The sequence below is a fragment of the Prosopis cineraria genome, unplaced genomic scaffold, assembly GCF_029017545.1.
Source record: "Prosopis cineraria cultivar Desert tree isolate PC_DT_omini unplaced genomic scaffold, ASM2901754v1 PC12, whole genome shotgun sequence".
NCBI lineage: Eukaryota > Viridiplantae > Streptophyta > Magnoliopsida > Fabales > Fabaceae > Prosopis > Prosopis cineraria.
The window spans coordinates 41,642,969-41,668,240 of NW_026555343.1; the positions used below are offsets into that span (position 1 = coordinate 41,642,969).

The 25,272-nt window shown below is 34.3% G+C and overlaps 3 protein-coding genes across 3 annotated transcripts; 1 reads left to right on the plus strand and 2 right to left on the minus strand.

Annotated features, from left to right (window-relative positions):
* Positions 1-17: 17 nt before the first annotated feature.
* LOC129288259 (33 kDa ribonucleoprotein, chloroplastic) lies at positions 18-3,519 on the minus strand. Its single transcript, XM_054924766.1, has 5 exons — positions 3,007-3,519; positions 2,421-2,522; positions 2,020-2,325; positions 1,864-1,934; positions 18-405 (listed from the first exon to the last, which is right to left on the minus strand). Exons 1-4 carry the CDS (start codon positions 3,502-3,504, stop codon positions 1,878-1,880), a joined length of 963 nt encoding a protein of 320 aa, XP_054780741.1. The 5' UTR covers positions 3,505-3,519; the 3' UTR covers positions 18-405; positions 1,864-1,877.
* Positions 3,520-12,994: 9,475 nt separating this feature from the next.
* On the plus strand, positions 12,995-21,003 carry LOC129288256 (conserved oligomeric Golgi complex subunit 4-like). The gene is made up of 2 exons (XM_054924763.1): positions 12,995-14,764; positions 20,079-21,003. Exons 1-2 carry the CDS (start codon positions 13,133-13,135, stop codon positions 20,706-20,708), a joined length of 2,262 nt encoding a protein of 753 aa, XP_054780738.1. The 5' UTR covers positions 12,995-13,132; the 3' UTR covers positions 20,709-21,003.
* A 441-nt stretch (positions 21,004-21,444) lies between these two features.
* LOC129288258 (pyruvate dehydrogenase E1 component subunit alpha-3, chloroplastic-like) lies at positions 21,445-24,900 on the minus strand. The gene is made up of 3 exons (XM_054924765.1): positions 24,416-24,900; positions 22,976-23,756; positions 21,445-21,924 (listed from the first exon to the last, which is right to left on the minus strand). The coding sequence occupies exons 1-3, from the start codon at positions 24,662-24,664 to the stop codon at positions 21,647-21,649; spliced, it is 1,308 nt and encodes a 435-aa protein (XP_054780740.1). The 5' UTR covers positions 24,665-24,900; the 3' UTR covers positions 21,445-21,646.
* Between the last annotated feature and the right edge of the window lie 372 nt (positions 24,901-25,272).

The window sequence follows — 25,272 nt, forward strand, 5'->3', positions numbered from 1 at the left end:
AAGAGATGCCACCACCATAGTTATAAGCCATAAGCACTCATTGCTCCTGTTAGATCTTCAAGGCTGTTTGTACATGCTAGTTACATAACAGGCGTTTCAGAATTTACAAGCATTGTGCTGTAACATGCAAAAGACATAATAGTGTTCCCGAGTTCATATTCAATGATCCCCGAAGTTCAAGCTCTGACACAAATATGCAAGTTGGTATAAAATTCAAACTTTACTGACTGAACTACAACCCTTGCAACACCTTTGATATTTACTGACTGCAAGTTGAAATATCACAAAAACATACGCATGGATCCAAATCTTGATGGCGCTGCCAAAGAAATATATAAATAACCTTTTCTTCAGTATTGCGTCTTTCACACAATAAATTCTCAACTTTAGAAACTTTGCTCCGATCTGAAACAACCAAAATTGTAGTCATCATTATACAGAAATTTAAACAGAAAAAGTGCCATGTAAACTTAGCATGCGCCAAACTGATTCAGTGTGTTTTGATACCGCATTTTTTTAAAGAAAAAGAATTGTTTTGCAGCTACATGGTCATTGATCACATAAAAAATCTGCTGTTTTACAGCTAGATAGCCCTCAATATGATAAAACTAGAGCAGATCATGTACATCGCATACAATAAGTCTTATCTTACTAGATGGCTCGACTACATGGATTGTATAATGCCATTGAACTCTATCTTTTATCAAATTTTTAGGAATTTTTTAACTAAGAGGTGTTATTTAACAACTTTCATATGTATTTTTTTTGCCCTTCTTCTATCCTTTTTAATAAGACTCAAAATTATACATTTCATTTTCCTCACTAGTGCCTCTCGCAATTTTCTTTGTACATGTTTGCACTATCTCAGACGATTTTCTATCATTTTTCTCTTAATAGTTGCTATGCCCACCTTTTCTCATACGTGCTTATTTTTGTTTTTATCTTTATGTGTATATCCATACATTCATCTCAACATTTTTATTTTTGCTACTCTAACTTTATTTTCTTGCTATCCCGTTAAAGCTCAAAATTCATTATCACATGATATAGCTAGTTTTATAGTAATTAGATAAAACTTCCATTTAAGTTTATTTGGTACCTTATAATTGCAAATAACTGTTTTAGCTTTTCTCAAATTAAACCACTCAGTTTGTATCCTATATGCAATATCTCTAAATATTTAAACCTTTTCACTTAAGATATAATTTGATCTCCCAATTTTACTTCCAAATTACGACTGACTGATCTTTTATCAAAATTACAATGTAAATATTCCATCTTACTCCTACTTAGATAAAAACCTTTTAACTCTAATATCCTCCTTCATAACTCAAGTTTCTTGTTAATATTTTCTCTTCTTTCTGCAATAAAAACTATACCATTTATGAAATGCATGCATTTGAAAATTTTCTTTTAAATATGTTCAATCAAAACATCTAGGACCAAGTTAAACAAATAAAGACTCAAACATGATCTCTAATGTAGTCCAATCCTTATAAAGAAGTCCTTTGTTCTATCGCCAGAGTTCTTATACTAGTTGCTGTCCCTTTATACATATCTTATATAACTCTAATATAGAAATCTTTACCATGTCCATTGCATACAATCTAAGAAATTACTTGCCCAAATAATGACTTTAGTTTGTTTTTATATCGCATGATCAAAAAGCATGGAATGGCCGCACGCAAAGTAAAATAGGTCTAGACTGTTCTTGTAGCCACAAAGCAAGTCAAGACTAGAGAAACCTCAAATATGGGAATGACATGATTGGAACATTGCAATACAACAAAAATGAAGTATCTAGGTCCAAGTTAAAATTCCATGCTTTCCAGGTCTTCAAACGGGGAACTTCGCTATACTTACATTTCAAACTCCGGCTAAGGCCCAGTCCTCTCCGTTCCTTCTCTCACTACTAGTGTACGGCCACCAAGTTCCTGCAACAAGAACCAAGTTAGGGAATCGAAGCTAAAAATGAACTAACAAGCACGAAACTGGAAAAGTGGAGGAAGCAGAATTTACGGTTCCATTAAGAGACATTGCTGCATCACGTTCTGACTGTGAAAGGAAGGAGAGAAATGCATAAATACGGCCATTCCCTTCTTTATGATCATGCAATATTCTTACACTAACCACAGTTCCAAATCTGCTAAAATGATTCCATAAGTCTTCTGGTTTAACAGCCCTAGCAAGATTGCCGACATACAACTTGTGAGGAGTTTCATAGAATATAACTTTCTGGGGTGACGAGTTCATCGTCTCAGCATTTCTCCTTCCAGGATTCATCTCAACTGAAAATCTAACCCGCATTTCACGGCCACCTATATCCTTGAGTAAATATTAAAAAAACAGGTACTGTTCAGATCAAATACACAGTCAGAACACAACGGATGAGGCACAAGAAAGGGGCCAGTTTCACTAACTGATCCATCCAATGCAGCAACTGCTTTTTTCGCCGAGTTTACTGATCCCATTGTGACATAACCACACCCTCTACTTTCACCGGTCTCATCATTTCGATCAACCTGCAGCGGAGCATTGAAATTATAAACACAAGGCATGATGATGATTCCATGCTTTCCAGTCTCAAATAAAGTTCTCAATGCTCATCATGATGTTGTGCTTATTTGCTTGTTTGGGAGGTTTGAGAAAGTTAGAATTAATGGAGGGGTGAAGTCACTGAAGTGTCAGGAGTGCGAAGGCAGATAATTCCTATCTAGGAAGTCTGAAGAAAATTTGATTGATATTTCATCCCAAATAATTCTGCATAGCTAATTAAGATTATCATGACGAAAAATGCAAACACCAAGACAATTACTCCAGAGACGACGAGTTAAGCAGTGATGAGAAACTTGTGCGTAGATGGTAGACTAATAAATTTCACGATGACCCAGTGGGGCTATTGGATAGAAAGTTCAACAAATTTAAGCAAACTATTCAAGAGATGAAAAGGAGCGATGAACTACAAACACACACACATATAGTAAAAGAAGGTGAAGCATGAGAAACCTCGGCAGATAGAACATTTCCATAAGGCTTGAACATATCGTGAAGCTGTGTTGAGCCACAGCTCCTTGGAAGGTTACAAACATATACTTCACAAGGTCTTCCCACTTTGCTTGGTTCTCTCTCGCGGGAAACGTCATCGTTTTCTGCGTCCACGTATTTTTCACCGTGAGGTTCTTCTGCAATCACCGTTTCTTTATCCACGACCACCAAAGCCGTACAAACCCTACCTCCCCTGCTCTGCCCCTTCAATAAAGAAGAGTAAGACGAAGGGCCCGGAGAGAAGATAGCGGCGATAGATAATGAATGAACCAAAGAAGGAAGAGACGATGAGCATGCAGCGAAACGTATCGCTGGAGCTGCGAATTGGGGCTTGTTTATTGATGCTGAGAAAGAAGGTGAAGTGAGGCGGAGAACCTTCGCTGCCATTTCTCCCGACTGAGAGGGCCCTTTGTAAATCACAGAGATAACGCATATAAATCGGGCGACACCCGACACCATGGAACCCAGTCGGAGCTCCGACACCGTATCCAACCATTATTAGCAATTTAGCATCATGATTTACTATCTAGATTAAATTTGAAGTAAACTTCTCGTTCATAATTTCTGAGCTTATCCAATCATTATAATTATTGTTTTGTGTTCTGCAACATATTACTGTTATTTGAATTTGAATAGAAAAGACAAATAAACAGTGGATTATAAAATTAATCAGTTATTATTATCCAATGGTTTTGAGTTTCATAATTTTTGACACTTTCCTACTTTGTACTTCAAGCATAATCCCAAGATTCACATTCTGGTTTTCATGGAGGCGTCCCAGTACATAATTTTGAATGGGAATGTTATACATATGAGGCAACAGGATCCCAATTTATGCGTAATGCGAGAACTAATTTGTCAATTTCAGGTGAAATGACGAGAGATTTAGCATGCAAAATCACTGTTAGATTGATTTTTCACCAGTGACTTCTGTTCCACCGAACAACCTAAACTCAAGGGGCAAATCTATTGCAACAGAGCTTGAGCAAAAATGGTGGCTGTTTAGTGTCATGCAAGTCTAGGTGCTATATTGCATATTGAAACTTCCTCAATCGAGGTGTCTCTTGGGTTACCATGCTATGTTCAGGCCTATTTGTTTAAATCATATGTCCCGGCGATTGTTTTTCCTTGGGATATATAAAACTCAAGGCGGAATCCCAAATCTAAAATTCGAGTTAAAGCATCTACCACTCAAGCACCAGCTTCTAGGGACCAGTTTTGGCGTCCAAGTAATCTTCATGGAATTGCTGTCTTGAGCCCTGGCCAAACAGCACAACGATCTTCCCCAATTCTGAACTCCGTACCTCCTCCATAATCAAGAATCTTCTTTTCAAGCAAAGCAGGATAAAATGCGATCAGCTCTTGCTGTGAGGTGCGATTAGTTTCTGCCCTCGATCAAAATACTGAAATCCCGTCTCTTGCCCCAGTGATGGACACCATTTGCGGTTTTAAACTTACAAAATCAAATACCATGATATAAAAATTTAAAACTAGTTTTCTAAAATTCATTTAAAAGATAATTATGGTATAAAATAATTAAATATAATTTTCAAGAACTACTATAGTTATAAAAAAGTCTCACCCAATAAAACAGATACTTGACAATTAACCTTGGTTAAAAAAGATTAATAAAAAAAACTACTAAGATCATAAAAGATTGGATATATAATTTTAAAATCAATAAGACAACCCCTACCACAATAAAGAGGAGTCTATCATGATAAATAGAACTAAATTTATAAAATAATATTTTATTTCATAAAAATATTGGCATAGTCAAGCCCTTAGATATTGTGTCATAACTCAAATTAATTACTTAAATAGTTAGTTTTGACTAAATGTGTCAACTAATAGTACTCTTATAACAAATATAAACAAGTAAATAAACAATTGAGTAAATAAATACATAATTTAAATCCCAACTGTAAATGATGAATGCTACACTGACAATTGTTATTCCTCAAACTAATTAAATGGATTTAAAGTTTTGTCAAGCAAAGTCTCAAGCTTCTGGTTGCTTCTTCATAACTCTGTTAGACTTACTTAAAAATGATTAAAAAAAGGGATGAGCACTAATGTCTTAATAATCTAAGGCCTATTTGATATTCAAGAATTGAGAATAAGAAAATGAAGTCAGACTTGGAATCCTAGTCCATGCTTGTTTGGTATGACATATTTAGGATTCTTAAGAATCTTGATTCTACCAAAATTCCTTGAATCAAATTCCCTCCTCACCCTTAAAGAATCGGATTCTTTTGCATGGAATCCCATTTTGCCCTCTCTAATACCATCATCATCACCATCAACCTTCAACCTCTAGCTTTTGACAAACCTTTATCGACAACAACAAAAAAAACTTCTCCAAGTTTAATCTTGTTATTGTTGTAGTTTTGGTTCAATTTCTTTATTTTGTTGCTACTTGGTTTTGATCTTCCTTGACCTTAGTTCCGATCTTCTTTGATAGCATCTTAGGTTTCCTTAGGTTTGAGCTTCTCTACCTTCGTTCTAGCAAAAGGTTGAGCACAACATCCATGGTGGCGACAATCTTTCATTGACCACTTGATTTGCTTAACTTTGCCAAACCTCACGAGATGACAAATCGCTAGCTCCTCTTGATGAGCTATTTTTCCTTGGCTTTTTCTGTCTTGCTTGTGATGCTGCTGTTGTTAGAGCCAAGGCTGAGACTATAACAATGTTGAGGTCTTGTAAGGCTTCATGAAAATGATGGGAGATGGTGGAGTTTTGATACCTCTATTGCTAGCCTTATGTAGGGCTCCTTGGATATGGCTCAAATAAATGGTGGAGTCTTAAAAAAAATTTGGAATGAATATTTTTTTATTAGGGTTGTTTTAGTCATTTCATGTATCAATATGCATGCTAAATAATAAATAATACATGGATTTCATTTGCATACTAAACAAACTTTTATAACTCAATTCTATTCCATGTTCATTTTCAATTTTAATTCCAATTATATCAAAAATCCTTCCATCATACTAAATGAGACCTAAGGTTTACCATATACATACAAAATAACAACTACAGAAAATAACACTATTTAAGAGAAAGATAGGTAACCCCCTTTATCAGCATTATCAATTATCATCATAACAATTAAAGAGCCATCATTCATAATAGTTATATACCACATATGATCATTTGCAAAATAAGTAACCCTTTTATCATTCCATCCAACCTTATATTGCTAATTGGAACTATAGATTTATCCACAATCTGGCCTACATATTGGACTAACCAAAAGCATCTTCAAAAGTTGAGATATACTGAGCCAAAGGTATAGAGCCCAAGCCTTAAATTATGGCTCCCCTCCTTAAAGAATTCAACCAGGAGGTATCACTATCTTACATTCTCCCTTTATAAACCTCGCTAGGTAAGTATTTAGGAATATGGCTTTAAAAGAAAGGCTAACCATTGTGTGTGAAGGGAAAGCAAACCATGTGATTACTGAATCATATATATGTCTCAACATTAAAATCATCACCATCATCTCCTCAACCCATCACCAATGCATGACATGCATATGTGGCAATCATAAATGCATACAAACAGGCTTTAAAAAAATATGATACCTCACATAATCATGATAATAATCCAAGCATACTTGACCAGATTAAAGCAACTCATTAAATTCTACAATCACATCCTTTACAATTTCTCAATGATTTATCATCTAGTCTTTGTACATATATTATACTCAATTAGAAAAAATATATATATAGGAGCATACTTATGTAAGTCACCATAGCAAGTATAATTGGCATACACATGAAAAGATTTCAAGTTACCTATTTTTCTTAAACTAACAATTACGAGCCATCATTCATAACAGTTATATACGACATATGATCATATGCAAGTAGATAACCCCTTTTATCACTCTGTCCAACCTTATATTGTTGATCAAAACTATAAATTTATCCATGATATGGCCCTACGTGTTGGACTAACCAGAAGCATCTTCAAAACTCGAGATATATCAAGCTAAAGGTACAACACCCAAGTTCCAAATTATGGCTCCGCTTTTCAAAAAATTTAGCCAGGAGGTGTCAATATCTTATGTTCTCTTTTTACAAACCTTGCTAGGCAAGTATTTAGAAACATGGCTTTAAAAGAAAGGCTAACCATTGTGTGTGAAGTGGAGGCAAATCACATGATTATTGAATCATATATATCTTTCAACATCAACATCCTCACCATCATCTCCTCAGCCCATTACCGATGCATAACATGCATATGCAATAATCACAAATGCATACAAACAAGCTTTAAAAAATATATAGTAATACCTCACATAATCATGATAATAACTCAAGCATGCTTGACTAAATTAAAGTAACTCATTAAATTTCACAATCACATCCTTTATAGTTTCTCAACAATTTATCATCTAGTCTCTGTACATATATTATACTCAATTAGAAAATATATATATATATAGGCGCATACTTGTGTAAATCACCACAGCAAATATAATTGGTGTACACATGAAAAAATTTCAAGTTCCTTGTTTTTCTTGAGCTAACAAGCAATCACATAGCAAAATCAGACAAAAAAACTCTCAATAAAAGTCAACACGAGAAGGAAACATAGAGAAAGGAAAAGGCAAAGGATGAAGGGGAGAGGGAAAAAAAGAAAGAGATACATGTGTGAGAGAGTTCCTAGAAGAATCAACCACCAAAAAAGGGGGAAATGTAACTAAATAAGTAAATAACTAGAGAATTAGGGTTTTTTCTAGGTTATAAAACTACTAACTTATAAATTATAAAATTAAACTAATTTCTCTCATCATCATTTCAATACCCTTGTCTTGGAAGATATTCTAAGATAATTTGATGTATTGTAAAACTTATCAGATTCTTTGATTATTGTTTTATTTTATTTTATAATTTAATTTCAATTATTTGGTAAGATTAAATGTAAATTAGCCTAATGGCCAAGAAAAATACAATTTTCATAAATTATGAATGAGGTTTTTAAATATTTTAGAATATGACTCATTCACAAAAATCAATTATAGGTGATTTTTTTTATTCACAAAACAAATATATTATTAAACGTTGTGCATAAATTGGTTCATGAATATATCTCATATAACTAACTACATGATTTTAATATTTAATTAACTAAAATAAATTCATGCACACCCATCATATCTTTCTCCATTTCACAATAATTCCTTCCCTTTCTTGGTAGGCGAAGAAATTAAGGTGATATTCATATATTGTTTTTTTGTTGTTCTAAGAAATGCACTCTTCTGTAAGAGATGTCCCAACATAAGTAGTTCAATTTTGTAGCTTTGCAAATGAGTCTCATTGCTAGGCTTCCTTGCACGAAGATAAATGTAAACCCAAAACTTTCATTACAAAGGGATATTTGATTCTTTGTGATGAGTTAAGATGTCTATAATTTTTTATGACTTATGTTTGATCTGTTTTTGAGAAATGATTTTTTTTTCATGTTTTTTGAATATTACTGATAAACCACATCAGTGAAAACTTACTAACATCATTTAATCTTGTAGATATAGGGATGCTTAATCTCATCATTTATTATGATAAAAAATGAGATTTATTAATTTAGGTACTTGATTCTCTGTGATAAGTAAGATGTTCAAAATTTTTTACAAGCTGTGTTTAATCTATTTTAGGCAAATGATTATGTTTTTTTTGTTTCTGATCTGCGATAGTATATCAGTGATACAATGATAAATCATAACAGTAAAAACTTATCGACATCATCTAATCTTGTAAATATAGAGATGCTTAATCTCATTATTTCTTTTTTTGAAAGAGGGTTAAATGAAGCTCTCTTTCATTTTTTAGTATTTGAAAGAAAGTTTTTGTCTAAAAAAAAAGTATTTGATAGAAGGTCATATTATTTGCAAATAGGATAGTTTTGTCATATAAAGATAAACTAAATATTAAAATGATCATAATGCAAAATATAACAAATGTTAAGCTGTTTTTTGGGTTTAGTTCTATAAAATGGGTTATGTATGCAAAAGTCTCTAAATTTAAATACTTTAACTATTATTATTTTATTTCTTTATCCCACTCTTTGAGGCTCAACATTTAAACTCACTTTTTTTTAATGCAAGGCTACAGAAAACCCGTGCAAAAGACTAATATTTTGTCATATCTATAGTTATAAAGCTATTACATTAGGGGAGACCCACTTCCTCTTTAAGGTGCTCATTGACCCACATAATTTAGGGTATTACATTTGCAGAGAGTGAGGAAGAAGCTTTATGATCTAGATGAAGTTATCTTCACAAAAATCAAAAGCATGACATAAAACACAAAACAAAGAGTCAGGTGATCAGAGCAAGAGTGCAATCTTATTGAAAGCGGTGCATTGGTACTTATCTAAGCAGAGCCTTTTGGTGTGCTCCACATCAACTCGAGGGAGCCTGAACCTCCAAGGGATTCAATGGATTCTTCAACTTTCAATCCAAGTTTTAGAAAAGGTAGTGGGAAGGTTCTTTTGCTTCATCTCCAAATCCTTCTGAAACTTGTTCATCTTCTTCCCTATCAGGATTGTGCATTTGACTGGGAAATGGATCACATCTTTGTTTGAGACAGAAACTCACAACAGGAAGAGCTCAAAATCATTGAGAAGGTACTAAACTAGTAGAATCAAGACTAAACAGATAAAACAGGCTTTGACTTTTCAACAAATTTCAACTCTTCAACAGTTATCTTTTTTTTTTTTAAAAAAAAGGCATTAGCTTAACCTGTTTATGTAAATAAGCTTAAAATTAATTTTTTTAGTAAATAAAGTAAGCTGAACTTGCTATTAAAAAAAATTCATCTACTCAATTTTTTAATTTTCAAAATTTGATTACCTCATGATATTTAGAACTTATTTTTCGTTCATATATATTTAAAATTAAATTGATCTTCTTAATCCAATATTTCATATAATTGCATTAGATGTATTGTTTTTTAAACACTTCAGCAGTCAGCAGTCCCTCCAAATGCATTGTTCATGTATATTTAAAATTAAATTGATCTTCGTAATCCAATATTTAATATAATTGCATTAGATGTATGATTTTATAAACACTTCAACAGTTAACAGTCCCTCCAAATGCGTTGTTCATATATATTTAAAATTAAATTGATCTTCGTAATCCAATATTTAATATAATTGCATTAGATGTATGATTTTATAAACACTTCAGCAGTCAGCAATCCCTCCAAATGCATTCTTTATAAAATGAACATTAAATTCAATTTTTTTTCTTTTTTTCCCTTTCATATGAGATATAAATATATATATATATCACATAAAAAGTATTAATGTGTGTGTGAATAAATATATATCATTTTTTCTTTGAATGTCTCATATTGTAATATGGTAAGATAATCTATATATATATATATATATATAAATAAAAGTAAAACCACAAATGTCTAAGATGCCATGTGTCCTTTAAGCTTTTTAGTTTTTTGCTTTTTGTTTCATTAAAAAATAACTACACTACTTCTCTACCATATATCTATCCAAATGATGTCAGGTACATGTCAGTTATAATTTTATGATTTATTATTTATTTTAGAAATAAATAAAATTACTCTTCTCTCACATCTCTCCACTATCCCAACTTAATTTTAAGATTATAATAATTAAAACAATAATAATCTAACCAAAAATCAATTTTCAAATCCAATTTCATAATTAAAAAACCACCCTCTCACTTATCTCTTCACTATCCCAACTTAATTTCAAAATTATGATAATTAAAACAATAATAGTCTAATCAAAGATTATTAACCAAATTCAATTTTATAGTTGAAAATAATAAGAAAAATTTTGATTTAAAAAATAAAAGTAGAATCACAAGCAATATTATAAGCTTGATATGTGTCTATTTTGCAAAGTGCAGTGATTTTGGAGAGCCACATGAGATTTTAGTTATGTTATATGAAATATTCTAATTTATATATATTAATTTTAAATTTTCTTATATTTCTCCTCATTTTTAGATTCCACAATCTATCCACTATCATAACTTTCCAAGTATTATTTAAATTTAAAATTAATATTTTTAAATATAAAAAAGTTTCCATGAAAAATAATTAAAAGAATAAAAAATTCAAACATTATATATTCCCCACACTTAAAATTTCTCCTGATTTTTAGATTCCACAATCCATTCACTTTAATTATAACTTCCCAAATATTATTTATATTTAATATTTTTAAATATAAAAAAGTCCTCACCATGAAAAATATTTAAAAAATAAAAATTCAAACATTATAACTTCTCACACTTGAAAATTTCTCCACTATTATAACTCCCACTACCTGATAACTTCTCCATACCATTTTAAGCTATCCTTACTTTTAGTTCCAATATAACTATCATTATACTACTCACGTTCTCATTTATTTTAAAGCTAACTTACTTTTTAATAGAAGACACGAAAATCAAAGGCTAATTACTTTGTATCATCATTCCCATGCTTGCTCTCCCTACTTAGCGTGATTGCAGGCTCAAAAGGAATATGATTGACAATATGAAAGCCACAAGGCACAAACAGCCCCTCTTTAGTCAACAACTTGATTTTCATCCTCTGCTCTTTATGATTGAACAAGTCAATTATTGCTTAATAAGTTTTTTTACACCCATATCAACAACTTGATTTAGTGGTGAAGGTTTTTGTGTGAAGAGGTTGGAAAAGAAAAATGTTTCAATATGCAAATAAGGTGGACAAATTGTTGATGTTGTTTGGGATCTTGGGAAGTTTTGGAGATGGCATTCATGTTCTTCTCATGATGTCCATTCTTAGTGATGTGACTTATGCATATGGAGATTGAAATACTATTTTGATAGATCAAGATGCAAATAAGGTTTGCTTTCTCAATAAAATATTCATTCTATGCCATATTCATTACATTTCTTAAGTATCCCCCCACTATATACTTATTGTAAAAGTAGTTTTGATATTGTTGTTCAATTTGGTTCTATAGTATGCTTTAAGGCTTTTATATGCTACAATAAGGCTATTGCAAAAGGAATTGTTGGGCAAGAATTGTAGAAAGACAAACTTTGTGAATGAAAATGGAATACTTGACAAATAAGGAAATTCCTTGACACTCAAGTAGCATGTTCTCCAATAACTTACCAAGTTTGTTGCCCTCAATATGGCTGATGCCAATTGATCAATTCAAGATGTTTTACAAGAAAATGTTTTATCTTATAAAGTCTTCTCCATCAAAAGAAAAGCCAATTTATTTGATAAAAATTATTTTTGCCTTAATATTGATTTTAACTCTCCTTAGATAGTGGCTCAAATAAGGAGTGCATAATGTCGAAAAGAAGATAAAGTATGAGAGGATGGATGGAATGAGAAGTAAATTCTTAAATTAAAAAACAAAATCCTTATACATGCATTTTATAATTTCATTATATATTTTGAATATATGAATTTGTCAATTGGGGAAGTATTGCTTTTAGAACACATAGGTTCTTATTTTTGTAGTTAATAACAACAATAGAGATTGAGTTAGTTGAGATAAGAGATAAGTCATAATAATTATTAAATGATACATTAAACTTTGCTTCATGACTTTTGCTATGATGTATTGTGATATTATTAAATTTCATGCTTTGCAGTATTTCTACATTTAATTTATGGGTTAATTATTTTTTTATGAATAATTATTTTAATTTAATAACAACTCATTTTAAAATTTAAGTAAATCTCATTATTTATTTAAATTATTTTAAAAATTTTCATATCCCGTGCAATTGCACGGCCTACATTGTAATAAAAGTACAGCTCGAACTTGAACCACTTGCGTTTTCTTTCCCTCATTTTGGTTTTTTGAAGCTTTGCTAAAAAAAAGTTTTTTTTTTGAAGCTTTTAAATTTTAATTGTTAATTGTGGGTGTAATCACTTAGTTTAGCGTTTTTTGACGCTCGAAGAAAACTCGTTACTCGTCTTCGCCGTCTGGATCCGTTCACCTCTCTCTCTCTCTCTCTCTCTCTCTCTCTCTCTCTGTGCCCAGATCTCATTGCTGTTGAACTTTTTCTCCTTCTGGAGAGAGCTAAGAGAGAATGGGTTCTACTCCCACCGCATCAATTGCATCTGTTGATCAAGACACCTCTGTTACTCTATCCTCCTCCTCAGCCTTCGGCGAACCCGAGGCACTCGACTATGTCCGTTCACTCACCGACATCGGAGCCATAACTCGGCTCCTCCATGAGTGTATAGCTTATCAGCGATCCCTCGATGTCGAGTTAGACAACCTCTTGTCTCAGCGCACCGACCTTGACAAACAGCTCCTCCAACTCCAGCGCTCCTCCGAGGTTCTCGACATTGTCAAGGCAGATTCTGACCACATGCTGTCCAATGTTAGCTCAACCTGCGATCTCGCCGACGATGTCAGCCGTAAGGTCCGAGAGCTTGACTTGGCTCAGTCACGGGTTCGTTCCACGCTCTTCCGCATCGATGCCATCGTTGAGAGGGGGAATTGTTTGGAGGGTGTCGATAAGACTCTTGGAATAGAGGACTATGAATCCGCGGCGAAGTATGTCCAAACATTCCTCAGGATTGATGCGGAGTACAAGGAATCGGAGTCGGATCAGAGGGAGAGGTTGATGGCTTCCAAGAAGCAGCTTGAAGGGATCGTAAGGAAGAAGCTTTCGACCGCTGTGGATCAGCGTGACCACCCTACAATTCTACGGTTTATCCGGCTTTACACGCCGCTGGGCCTTGAGGAGGAGGGGCTGCAGGTTTATGTTGGCTACTTGAAGAAGGTTATTGGGATGAGATCTAAGCTGGAGTTTGAACAGTTGGTGGAATTGGCGGAACAAAGAGGTTTGGGTAACAACAATGGCAATGTCAATCAAAACCAAGTCAATTTTGTTGGGTGTTTGACGAATTTGTTTAAGGACATTGTGTTGGCAATTGAAGAGAATGATGAGATCTTGAGGAGCCTGTGTGGTGAAGATGGAATTGTATATGCGATATGTGAGCTTCAAGAAGAGTGCGACACCCGAGGTTCTTTGATCTTGAAGAAGTACATGGAGTATCGGAAGTTGGCCAAGTTGTCATCAGAAATAAATGCCCAGACCAAGAGTGTGCTTGCTGTTGGAGGAGATGCCGAGGGACCTGACCCACGTGAGATTGAATTGTACTTGGAAGAAATTTTGTCACTTATGCAATTGGGTGAGGACTACACGGATTTCATGATTTCAAGGATCAAAGCTCTTACTTCTGTAGATCCAGATTTGGTCCCCCGCACTACAAAAGCATTCAGGAGTGGTAGTTTCAGCAAAGTTGTTCAGGATATAACTGGATTTTATGTCATTTTAGAGGGATTTTTCATGGTAGAAAATGTAAGGAAAGCTATAAGGATAGATGAACAAGTGCCTGACAGCCTTACAACTTCAATGGTGGACGATGTGTTCTATGTCTTGCAAAGTTGCTTACGTAGAGCAATATCAACTTCAAATATTAATTCTGTTGTGGCAGTTCTGAGTGGTGCTAGTAGTTTATTGTCCAATGAGTATCATGACGCCTTGCAACATAAGATGAGAGAGCCAAACCTTGGTGCCAAGTTGTTCTTAGGAGGCGTTGGTGTGCAGAAGACTGGGACAGAAATTGCAACAGCTTTAAACAATATTGATGTTAGCAGTGAATACGTTTTGAAATTAAAACATGAGATTGAAGAGCAATGTAATGAGGTAAGTGGTATATTTCTAGTACCTTGCTGTCATATTCCACCAAAAATTTCAATATGGCAGGAAATATGTTTGACCCGTCATCTGCCTTATGCATGACATGTTCCATTATAAGTAGAGTAGCTGCAGATTAATCATGAAAAAATTCGATGGATAATATATGTGTGTGTATATATATATAGCTATCAGCATGTATGTTTAGTTTATTAGTTATGTAAACAATGCAGGCAATAGTTCCGAATGTGCTGTTTTCTTATGGCCAAAATTAGAGGTTTAGTGTCTCGCTGCATAGTTAGATACATATAAAAGGCAATAATGCTCAACAAAAAATAACTTTAAAATCCGCTATTGGCAACTTTAATATCAAAATGAGTTTACTTGCAATGTCCCTCTTTAGGTGGTTTTGTTTGTCAAGGTAGGATAGATAGATAATAAATTTTCAACCTCAATGAGTTCTCATTGTATCTTCAGTTTGCTCTTTATGAATGTTAATTTTTAATGCCATTTTGTGAAGATTGGCGGAATATCTTCACATGAGATTGCCATTGCCTTGCCTTTAGCAGAAATATTTTGTTTTGTAATATCATATCTAGAATACTGATGGGGATGGCACTATACTGTTGCTTGATTCCTAATGCTTATTTGAAGTGCTTGGTAAACAAAGGCAGAACCGCACAAATAGGATAAGAAACAATCAAACATCATTGATAGGGCCAAATATCACATTACCAAGACCAGAAGAAAAAATTCCATGGGCATTTGTTGAATTAACTTTTGACCTGAATGTGCGGGAGATTTTTTTTTTTTTGGGTGGTTTCTTTGTCTCAATTCTTGGATGGACAAATTAATCATTTAGTCTCTATAATTTTAACTTAGTTAAATCTCAATCTTTCAAATGAAACTTAATCCTAAATTTTGCTTTAGCACAACTTGATTCCTTTAGTTTTAACCGTTTAAAATTTAGCTCTACAATAACAACAACAACAAGTCTTTATCCCACTAGATGGGGTTAGCTATATGGATTGTAAGACGTCATTATGCTCTATCATTTATCAAACTTTTAGGAATATTATTAATTAAAAGATCAAGTTCAACAATTTTTAAGAGTGTTCTCTTAGGCCTTCTTCTATCCCTTTTAACAGGACTCAAAGTTATATATTCCACTCTTCTCACTGGTGCCTTCCGCGCTCTTTTTTATGCATGCTCAAACCATCTCAAACGATTTTCTATCATTTTCAACAACTTCCAAGAGTGTTATCTTAGGCTTCCTCTACCTCTCTTAATCGGACTCAAAGTTATATGTTCCACTCTTCTCACTGGTGCCTCCTTTGGTCTTCTTTGTACATGCCCAAACCATCTCAACCGATTTTCTAACATTTTTTCCTCAATAGGTGCCACCCTCACTTTTTCACGTACGTGCTCATTTCGAATTTTATCTTTACGTGTATGTCCGCACATCCATCGTAACATTTCATCTCTGCTACTCCAACTTTATGCTCTTGCTGTTCCGTTAGAGCCCAGCATTCACTACTATATAACATTGCCGGTCTGATAGCAGTGCGATAAAACTTTCCTTTAAGTTTATTAGCACCTCACGGTCACAAATAACTCCTTTAGCTTTTCTCCAATTAAACCACCCACCTTGAATCCTATATGAAATATTCCCATTGATTTCACCATCATTTTGAATAATGGCTCCCAAATATCTAAAATTTTTCACTTGAGGTATAATTTAATCTCTCAATTTCACTTTCAAATTATCGTCGACTAGTCTTTTACCAAATTTACAATATAAATATTCTATCTTACTCTTACTCAGATGGAAACCTTTTGACTTCAATGTCTCCTCCATAACTCAAGTTTACAATTAACCTCTCTTTTTGCCTCTGCTATAAGAACTATACATTTGGGAATTTCTCCTTGAATATGTTTCGTCAAAACATTTAAGATCAGGTTAAATAGATAAGGACTCAAAGATGATCCCTGTTGTAGTCCAATCTTTATAGGAAAGTTCTTTGTTTGATCACTAGACGTTCTTATACTAGTTTTTACCTCCTCATACATATCTTGTATGACTTTAATATAAGCAATCCATACTCTCTTATTTTTCAAGACTTTTCAAAGCATTTCTCTTAGTATACAATTATAAGCTTTTTTCAAATTAATAAAAATCATGTGTAAATCTTTATCTTTACAATGATACTTTTTCATTAATTTCCTTAATAGATAAATCGCCTCTATAGTAGATCTACCTAGCATAAAACCAAACTGATTCTTAAAAATACTTGTCTCCAATCTCAACTTGTGCTCAATTACTTTCTCCCACAATTTTGTTATGTGGCTCATGAGTTTAATCCCTCTATAGTTAGTACAATTCTGAATATCCTCTTTATTTTTATAAACAGGAATTAATGTACTTCTCCTTCACTCGTCAAGCATTTTCTTGGCCCGTAAAATCACATTAAATAATTTAGTTAACTATCTTATCCCTTCTTCATCTAAACATTTTCACACTTCAATAGATATACAATCATGTCTGTTGGCTCTATCATTTGTCATTTTCTTAAGAACTTCCTTTACTTCTTTATCACGTATTATTCGATGGAAATGATAAATTTTGTTTTCCTTCACGGGTTACTTGATCCTCCAAGTTACTAAATGAACCCTCTCCATCATTGAAAAGTTTGAAAAAGTAAGTCTTTCGTCTATTTTTAATTTCATCATCTGTAACTAAAATTCTTCCCTCTTCATCCTTTATACACCTTATCTGTTCTAGATCTCTTAGTTTATTTTTCCTATTCTTAGCAATTTTATAAATGTTTCGTTCTCCTTCTTTCGTCTCAAGGCTTTTATAAAATTCTTCAAAAGCTTTAGAATGAGCTTTACTCACAGCTCTTTTAGTTTCCTTCTTAGCCATACGGTACCTTTCTCAATTTTCCTCATTGTTACACAAATGCGTGGCTTTAAAATAATTAAAATAGTTCTTCTTATGTTTAATTTTGTCCTGTACACTATTATTTCACCATCAAGACTTCTTATCTCTCAAACCAAAACCTTTTGATTCTCCCAAAACTACTTTTGCAACCTTCATTATCTTTTTAGTTATATCCTTTCACATGATGTTAGCATTTCTTGAAATTCTCAAATTCCTTTATTTAAAAGATTCCGCTTGAAAATATCTTACTTCTCACCTTTTAATTGCCATCACGTAATCCTTGGTGCTACTATTTGTCAACATTTTTGAATTTTACTCATAATACACACATCAAGGACAAGGACTCTATGTTGTGTCGTTACAGCATCTTGGAAAATCACGTTGCAATTTTTACGTAGTCTTCTATCTGTATTTCTAACTAAAATAAAATCAATCTGTGACCTTGAGGCTTTACTTTTGTAATGATGAGATGCTCATCTCTCTTCTTGAAATAAGTGTTGGCAATTTTAAAATCATATACCAACGAGAAATCAAGAAGAGTTTGTCCTTCATTGTTTAGCTCTCCAAAACCAAAACCACCATGCACTTTCGCATACTGACCAGCCTCCCTCCCGACATGCTTATTAAAGTCTCCTCCAATAAAAATCTTTTCACTCTATGGTATGTGTTGAATCAACCCCTCCAAATCCTCTTAAAATAATTCTTAAGACTGGCTTCTATCCTGACTTGAAGTGCATAAGCGCTAATAATATTAACAATCTCACGTCTAACTATCATTTTTAAAGAAATAATTCTGTATTCAATTCTGCTAACTTCTACAACGTTCTTCTTCAACTCCTTATCAATAATGATGTCTACTCCAGTACGTGCACTTACTTTTCCTGTATAGCAAAGTTTAAAACCATGAATATCTTTAGCTTCTTCTCTACGCCATTTTTTTCTTGCAGGCATAGGATATTGATTTTCCTTTAAATCATAACCCCTACAACTTCTACAGATTTACAATTCAATGTTCTGACACTCCAAGTACTAAATCTAATATTGTTTTGAACTAACTTTTTTAGCCGCGCACGTCTAGAATGATGCGGTAGCCATTGCTCATTTAACACTACATCCGGGCGCCGATGTAACGGCTCTAACTCACTTATCATTGTATTCGAGCCATGCAGCGTGTTACTTACGGGCAACAACTTAGCATTAACATTATAACGTTTATTGTCCATGTTCATGATAGATTTAACAAAGTTTTACGTTGATTGTTGATGGCCTAACACAACTCTTTTTCCTTACTCAGGCTTGGGACTGGCTATAAACATAGGTGGAGTTTAAAATTTAGTCTCTACATTTCAGAAAATAAAACTATAAGGAATCAAGTTATTTTTTGAATGTTAGGGATCAATTATTTAAATGGTTAAAATTGTAAGGACAATGCTTAGTCAAAGATCAATGATTGAGTTTTAATTGGGTCAAAATTGTAGGGTTGATCTCATCAAATTTCGTTAATTCTCATTAAAAAAAAAAACTATAGGGTTTGATTTGCAATGAGTCAAGCTTCAGTAACTGAGTTAAAATTAGAGGCCAAATATTAGTTTTCCCTACTTGGAATGAAACAAAAATTCTGTTCTCTGGATTGATCTTGCTTGCACTTTAGGAGAACTGCAATTAAGTCCTCTGATTATCAGGGATGTTTGCTGGACTGCAAAATACTCATCCGTTACTTTGATGCTATACTGTGGTCCTTTTTATGGGCAAAGGTGGCTTATCATGTCCTGCCCTCATCACCAAAGCGCGGGAATGTTATAACTGAACTCTACTTTGGCTTAAGAAAATTCATTGGAGATGAAAACTCATTTAGCTTGTCAGAGGAGACCTAAAACACTTGCTACAGATGTTTTAAACACTGAGATCTACAGGAGTACAGTGTTGATAATTGAGGGTCTTGGTGCGTCTAAAGGGAACATTGGTTAAAACTTCAGGCAGCTTGCAAGTATTTCTTATCCTAGCAGTTTATTTTATAATGTTTTTGTTGAAACAGACTCATGATATGAAAAAATCTTTTTCAATCCTGGTGACTACTACACATCGAACTTTGATTCATTTAATTGTCGATTCTCCATATATGGGCTAACAAGAAGAGACTGTTGTAACCTTGTCTCTTCAGTGTCCCAGTTTTGCTAACTTAGAAAATTGTCTTGCAGGGTTTTGAAATGTCTTCTTTCCCCACATCTTTTGTGCCATTAGGATATATGTATATATGTTACTAAATGGACTGTTTGATGAGGTTATTTTGGTAGTAGGAATTTTAAGTCATGTTATTTATGGCAGTTTGCTTGCCTAAGTATGATTTTGAAATGATAGAACTGACAGACTTATTATGTGTAGGGTTTTCCCACACCAGCTGATCGAGAAAAGGTGAAATCTTGTTTGTCTGAGTTGGGAGACATGAACAATGCTTTCAAACAATCTTTAAATGCTGGTGTGGAACAACTTGTGGCAACTATTACACCGCGAATACGTCCCATATTAGACACTGTAGGAACAGTCAGCTATGATTTGTCGGAGGCTGAGTATGCGGATAATGAGTTGAATGATCCATGGGTTCAGAGGCTTCTCCATGCTGTGCAGACAAATGTGGCATGGCTACAGCCACTGATGACTGCTAACAATTATGATAGTTTCGTTCATTTGGTCATTGATTTTATTGTGAAGAGATTGGAAGTGATCATGATGCAGAAAAGATTTAGTCAGCTTGGTGGCCTTCAGCTTGACAGAGATGCTAGGGCATTAGTGAGCCATTTCTCTGGCATGACGCAGAGGACAGTTAGAGACAAGTTTGCACGTCTTACTCAAATGGCAACTATCCTTAACTTGGAAAAAGTGTCTGAAATTCTAGATTTCTGGGGTGAGAACTCAGGACCTATGACCTGGAGACTAACTCCAGCGGAGGTGAGGCGTGTCTTGGGCCTTAGGGTTGATTTTAAACCAGAAGCAATAGCCGCCCTTAAGTTGTAGTGCCCATCTTGTAAAGCCCTTTCGTATTCTTTTGTTCTTTTTCATTTAATATGTATTTACGACGTTGTATTTTTGGTTGAGCACTAGAATATTTGAGTTTTTTTTTTTTTTAAATTCTAATAGCAGAAGAGCAAGTATCAAGCTATTTGCCCTCTAAGAAATTCGGCATTGCTTCTCGTTTCTTCCGCCCTATTCAAAAGTAGATATTTCTGTTGTAGAACTCTTTGGAGACTTTTAGTTTAAGTTTCAGAACATTAGAAACTATTAAGATAAATGTTAATACAGTACTTGTCAAGTCCTGAGGGGAGGGAATGGAAGACAGATTGGATGGAGAAATCACATTTTCGTTATTTGGATGATTAGCGAGGAAGGTCAACAAGTTGAAGAAAAATGTCTGCAGGTTTAACTCTCAATGATCGCTATCTAATTCAAAGGAAAAAAATTGTAACTACAAAATTTTTGAAATGAAAAGCATGTTGTTCTCTCCACTTGGAAATTGTGGGAAAAGAGGGGAAAAGGACATTCATTACCTGTGCAATTGTGCAGGCACTCCAATTACCAAATTTGCCTTCTGAGTTACCATTTGGTTCTCCAGTGTGTTTTGTGCATTCTATAATATTTGAGAAATACGTCAAATTGCTCAGACTGTTAACCTGTTAAAATTATATTGTTTATGGATGACATAAAGAATAACTGCCTTAATAGAAAATTATTAACATGATTTTTCTACTATTAATTCAGACACAGAATTCATATTGAATAGTTAATGAGTTTTTAGTTTTAACTTTTTTTTTTCTGGAGTATGCCAAATAGAGTAAATACATTAGACAACATTTTAAACCTAAAATAATTAAGCCGTAATAGAAAAAGTAATACAATTTGAAGTGTGGCAACAATGGAATATCTGCTGAAGAACATGCCGTCCAAAGTCGAATAAACTAGACGTGAGCGGTGCCTTGAGTGAATTTTGGATCCTCGCACCTATACTTTCCATCTGGTCCAATTCCAAAACCTTTTGGATCAGCAAACACATTCTCCAGAAGCTGGCTTCGAGGTGGACGCGGGCTCTCATCCGCAAATTCAACGGCGTCATCAATCACCTCATCAATCTTTTTCTCTATGGCCTTTAAATCCTGCTCACTCGCTAACCTGTTCTCAATCATGTATTTCTTTAATGCAGAGATAGGATCCCTACCAGCATAGTGTGCCTTCTCAGCTGCCAGAGAAGAAACAGTAGGAGAGTTCACACATTAGAAGTTGGCAGATACAGACAATGAAAGATTGTAATGTCTTTAGGGAACACCTCTACCACAACAGAGCAGCAGCAAAGACGAGTAACAATAGGAAAGAAGAAAAGGAAGTCTTGGGTTCAAGGGGCTAGTCTCACCAATCAATGAATCAGCCTGCCTCCCATTCAAACAAACCCTCACATGTATTCCCTCGTCAGACCAAAAGAAAAATCCCTCAACAGTTTTCCCTACCAATGGCAATGCTACCTCACTTTCTTCTAGAATACGATTCCACATTTATATTCATCGTATTACAATCATTATAATACATATAGAAGCATAGGAGAGGTGGGTTCGATTAAGATGCGTGTCTGAGATGCTTACATTGACATGACCGACATGACTTGTTTTTTTTAGTTCCAGTCAAAATATGTAATACGCGATCCTATAGTTAAAATAGAATTTCAAACGAGCACAAGGGATCAAAATGTAACATATTATAGCCTCAAACAGCTGAAGCTAAGAAATTAATTGTTTTGGCTAGAGACGCATAGTTCATTACGATCTGAAATCTGGATCCGATATATACGACCAACTCACCAACATTAATTGTTCTAATAATCTAGAACCAAATGGCACTTCTTAATTCTTCCATTAACAGGATAGAGTACATTACAGCAAGCTCAACCCCTTCGAGATCCATGATTTATATTTGCTAATCAACAGATTATAAATCAGTTGACAGAGTGAGAATTATTTTTTTAACTGAGTGGGCACCCCATGTTTAAGTTTTAGTCAACAATCAGAACCAAATGCACTAAAATCAGTATACTGTCGGAAGACAAATTCCAAGGAAGCTGAAAAATTAGTAACAGTAACATATGGTAGAATATATTAAAAAATAAATATGAGGATTCTGAAGCACACTTTGCAACTAAATAATCATGAGAAATGCAAGGAAACAGAAGCGTAATTAGCTTCTAGAAAAGCTATATAGTAAAATTTAGGCAAGATAAGAAAAATAATCAAAATGCTCACCAGGGTCACGAAGCTCATCAGGATCAGCCAATGAATGTCCTCTAAATCTATAGGTCTCACATTCAACTAAAGTTGGTCCATCTCCTCTTCTAGCTCTTTCAATAGCCTCCTTAGCCACCTCCCTGACCTTCAAAACATCCATTCCATCTACATGAACCCCTGGCATTCCAAATGCCGGCCCTTTCTTCCAAATCTCAGGATCTGAAGTTGCCCTGAGATGTGACATCCCAATAGCCCACAAATTGTTTTCCACAACAAACACAATTGGCAATTTCCACAGTGCTGCCATGTTTAGGCATTCAAAGAATTGCCCATTGTTACACGTTCCATCTCCAAAAAAGGCCAATGTGACATTATCAGCATCTGCCTCTTTCAATACATCCCTTCTATACCTACTGGAAAATGCAGCCCCAGTAGCTACTGGAATCCCTTCACCAATGAATGCAAACCCACCTAGCAAATTGTGTTCTTTTGAGAACATGTGCATTGATCCACCTTGACCCCGACAACATCCAGTAGTTTTTCCAAAGAGCTCACTCATCACAGCACGAGCTGAGACCCCCTTACTCAGTGCATGAACATGGTCCCGGTAGGTGCTTACAACATAATCTTCTTTCCTCAGAAGCTTGATGAATCCAGTTGATACAGCTTCTTGGCCATTATACAAGTGGACAAAACCAAACATTTTGCCTCTATAATACATCTGGGCACACATGTCTTCAAAGGCCCTACCTAATACCATATCTTCATATAGCTCCAAGACTTCCTCTTTCGTGACAAGCTGCATACATAAATCCAAACGATAAAGAATAACCTCAAATACCATTTTTAAACGCAAGTTCCAAAGTCAGATTCAAAATATTTTGATGAAAATTGAAAGTAGTTGACAGGCTATAAAAGATATGCTGGATGAGGAGAAGGAATCTCTTCGAAACCACTTTGTTATTCTCTTGACTTAAGTTGGCTTTCAATCACGAAATACCATGAGTATAAGTATGCGCATTACGCGACCCTTTAACATCTAGCTACACGAATCACCAATCATTAATACACTATACATGAACTTGAACATTCTAGGTACAGAACGAATCTAAAAATGCCAAATTACTCACTCCACTCCACTCCACCAAGAGCTCTTCTCACATTTCATGCAAAAAAATCAAAATAGAAACAAAAAATTACACCGTATTTGAAGAATCTACATGGAAGACAACAAACAGAGAAATTTAGGAAAAATAAGAGAGACTAGACTAAAACCAATTAGATTGTTTTGCTTTGGGCGCAACATAAGAAACTAATTCGGGTTCAGTTAAGCACAATAGGTTGCAAAGCGTAGTTTAGTGCTTTATGCAACGCATTATATAGAATCCAAGCGAAACAATTGCTAGTACGCAATCGCAGAAAGCAGAAATGAAATAAAAATAAGGGTCTAAACACTACCAGATTGGCGTTTGATTTGGGCTTCTTTTGCTTGACAACATCGGAAACAGCAACGACAGCGGCTCGACGTTGGAAATTGCGCCGAGAAATCTTTCCGAGAGCATTGGAACGAATTTTGTGCATGGACCCAAGGAAAGAGGAGCTGGTCCTGAAGGAGTTAAAGGACAGAGGAGTAGGCTTATCATTGGATCTAGAAGTGGAGGAGTTGGGATGAAGGGGTTGCACGAACTTGGTTGCAGAGAAAGACATTTTGGTGGGAAGAGAGAAACCGAGAACGAGTTGGGACTCTCCAGGGAAAGCAAAGAAGACAAAGGAACAGGTTTTGTGTAAAGTGTAAACAGAAAAGGAGGGCGGAGGAAACGAGGGAAGGAGGCACAGATCGAGAGAGGAAATAACCGTCTTGAGCGGTGCAAGTGGGCCCGACGACCACTGTACTCGGAGTCTCGGACCGCTCGCTGAATTTACCGATTTAGGCTTGCGTCGTCCATTGATGTTTGTTAGACCACGGACAAATTTGCTTATTGTTCCTAGTTTTATATTGAAAAAATTATTATAAAGTTGTATATAAGGAATTTAAATACAAAAAATTATAAAATTATAAAATTATTCTGAAATTTTCTAGATAGTTTTTGGTAAACAATTTTCCAGATAGTTTTAATTATTTTGTTCAGTTATCAACTAAAAAACTCTGTTTACATACAGTGCAAGCAAATTGACAACTTGAAAAATTGCATGATATTTTAAATTAATTTTGTAAATTTTACAAGATTTTTTTTATATTTAGGTTTTTTGTATAGGACGTTAGAGTGATTTTTTTTCTTTTATATTTGATTAAATAAAAATAAAAAAAATATGAA

Bases quoted from the DNA above. Each gene is read 5' to 3' on its own strand.
- LOC129288258 (XM_054924765.1), bottom strand. From the start codon at position 24,664: ATGTCTTTCTCTGCAACCAAGTTCGTGCAACCCCTTCATCCCAACTCC. The intron at 23,757-24,415 runs GTAGTGTTTAGA...TTATGTATGCAG, and splicing joins CCAAATCAAACGCCAATCTG to CTTGTCACGAAAGAGGAAGT. The intron at 21,925-22,975 runs GTGAGCATTTTG...CTTCTCTGGCAG, and splicing joins TGATGAGCTTCGTGACCCTG to CTGAGAAGGCACACTATGCT.
- LOC129288259 (XM_054924766.1), bottom strand. From the start codon at position 3,504: ATGGTGTCGGGTGTCGCCCGATTTATATGCGTTATCTCTGTGATTTAC. The intron at 2,523-3,006 runs GTTTCTCATGCT...GCTCCGCTGCAG, and splicing joins GAAATGTTCTATCTGCCGAG to GTTGATCGAAATGATGAGAC. The intron at 1,935-2,019 runs GTAAATTCTGCT...TTCTTGTTGCAG, and splicing joins CAATGTCTCTTAATGGAACC to GAACTTGGTGGCCGTACACT.
- LOC129288256 (XM_054924763.1), top strand. From the start codon at position 13,133: ATGGGTTCTACTCCCACCGCATCAATTGCATCTGTTGATCAAGACACC. The intron at 14,765-20,078 runs GTAAGTGGTATA...TATTATGTGTAG, and splicing joins TTGAAGAGCAATGTAATGAG to GGTTTTCCCACACCAGCTGA.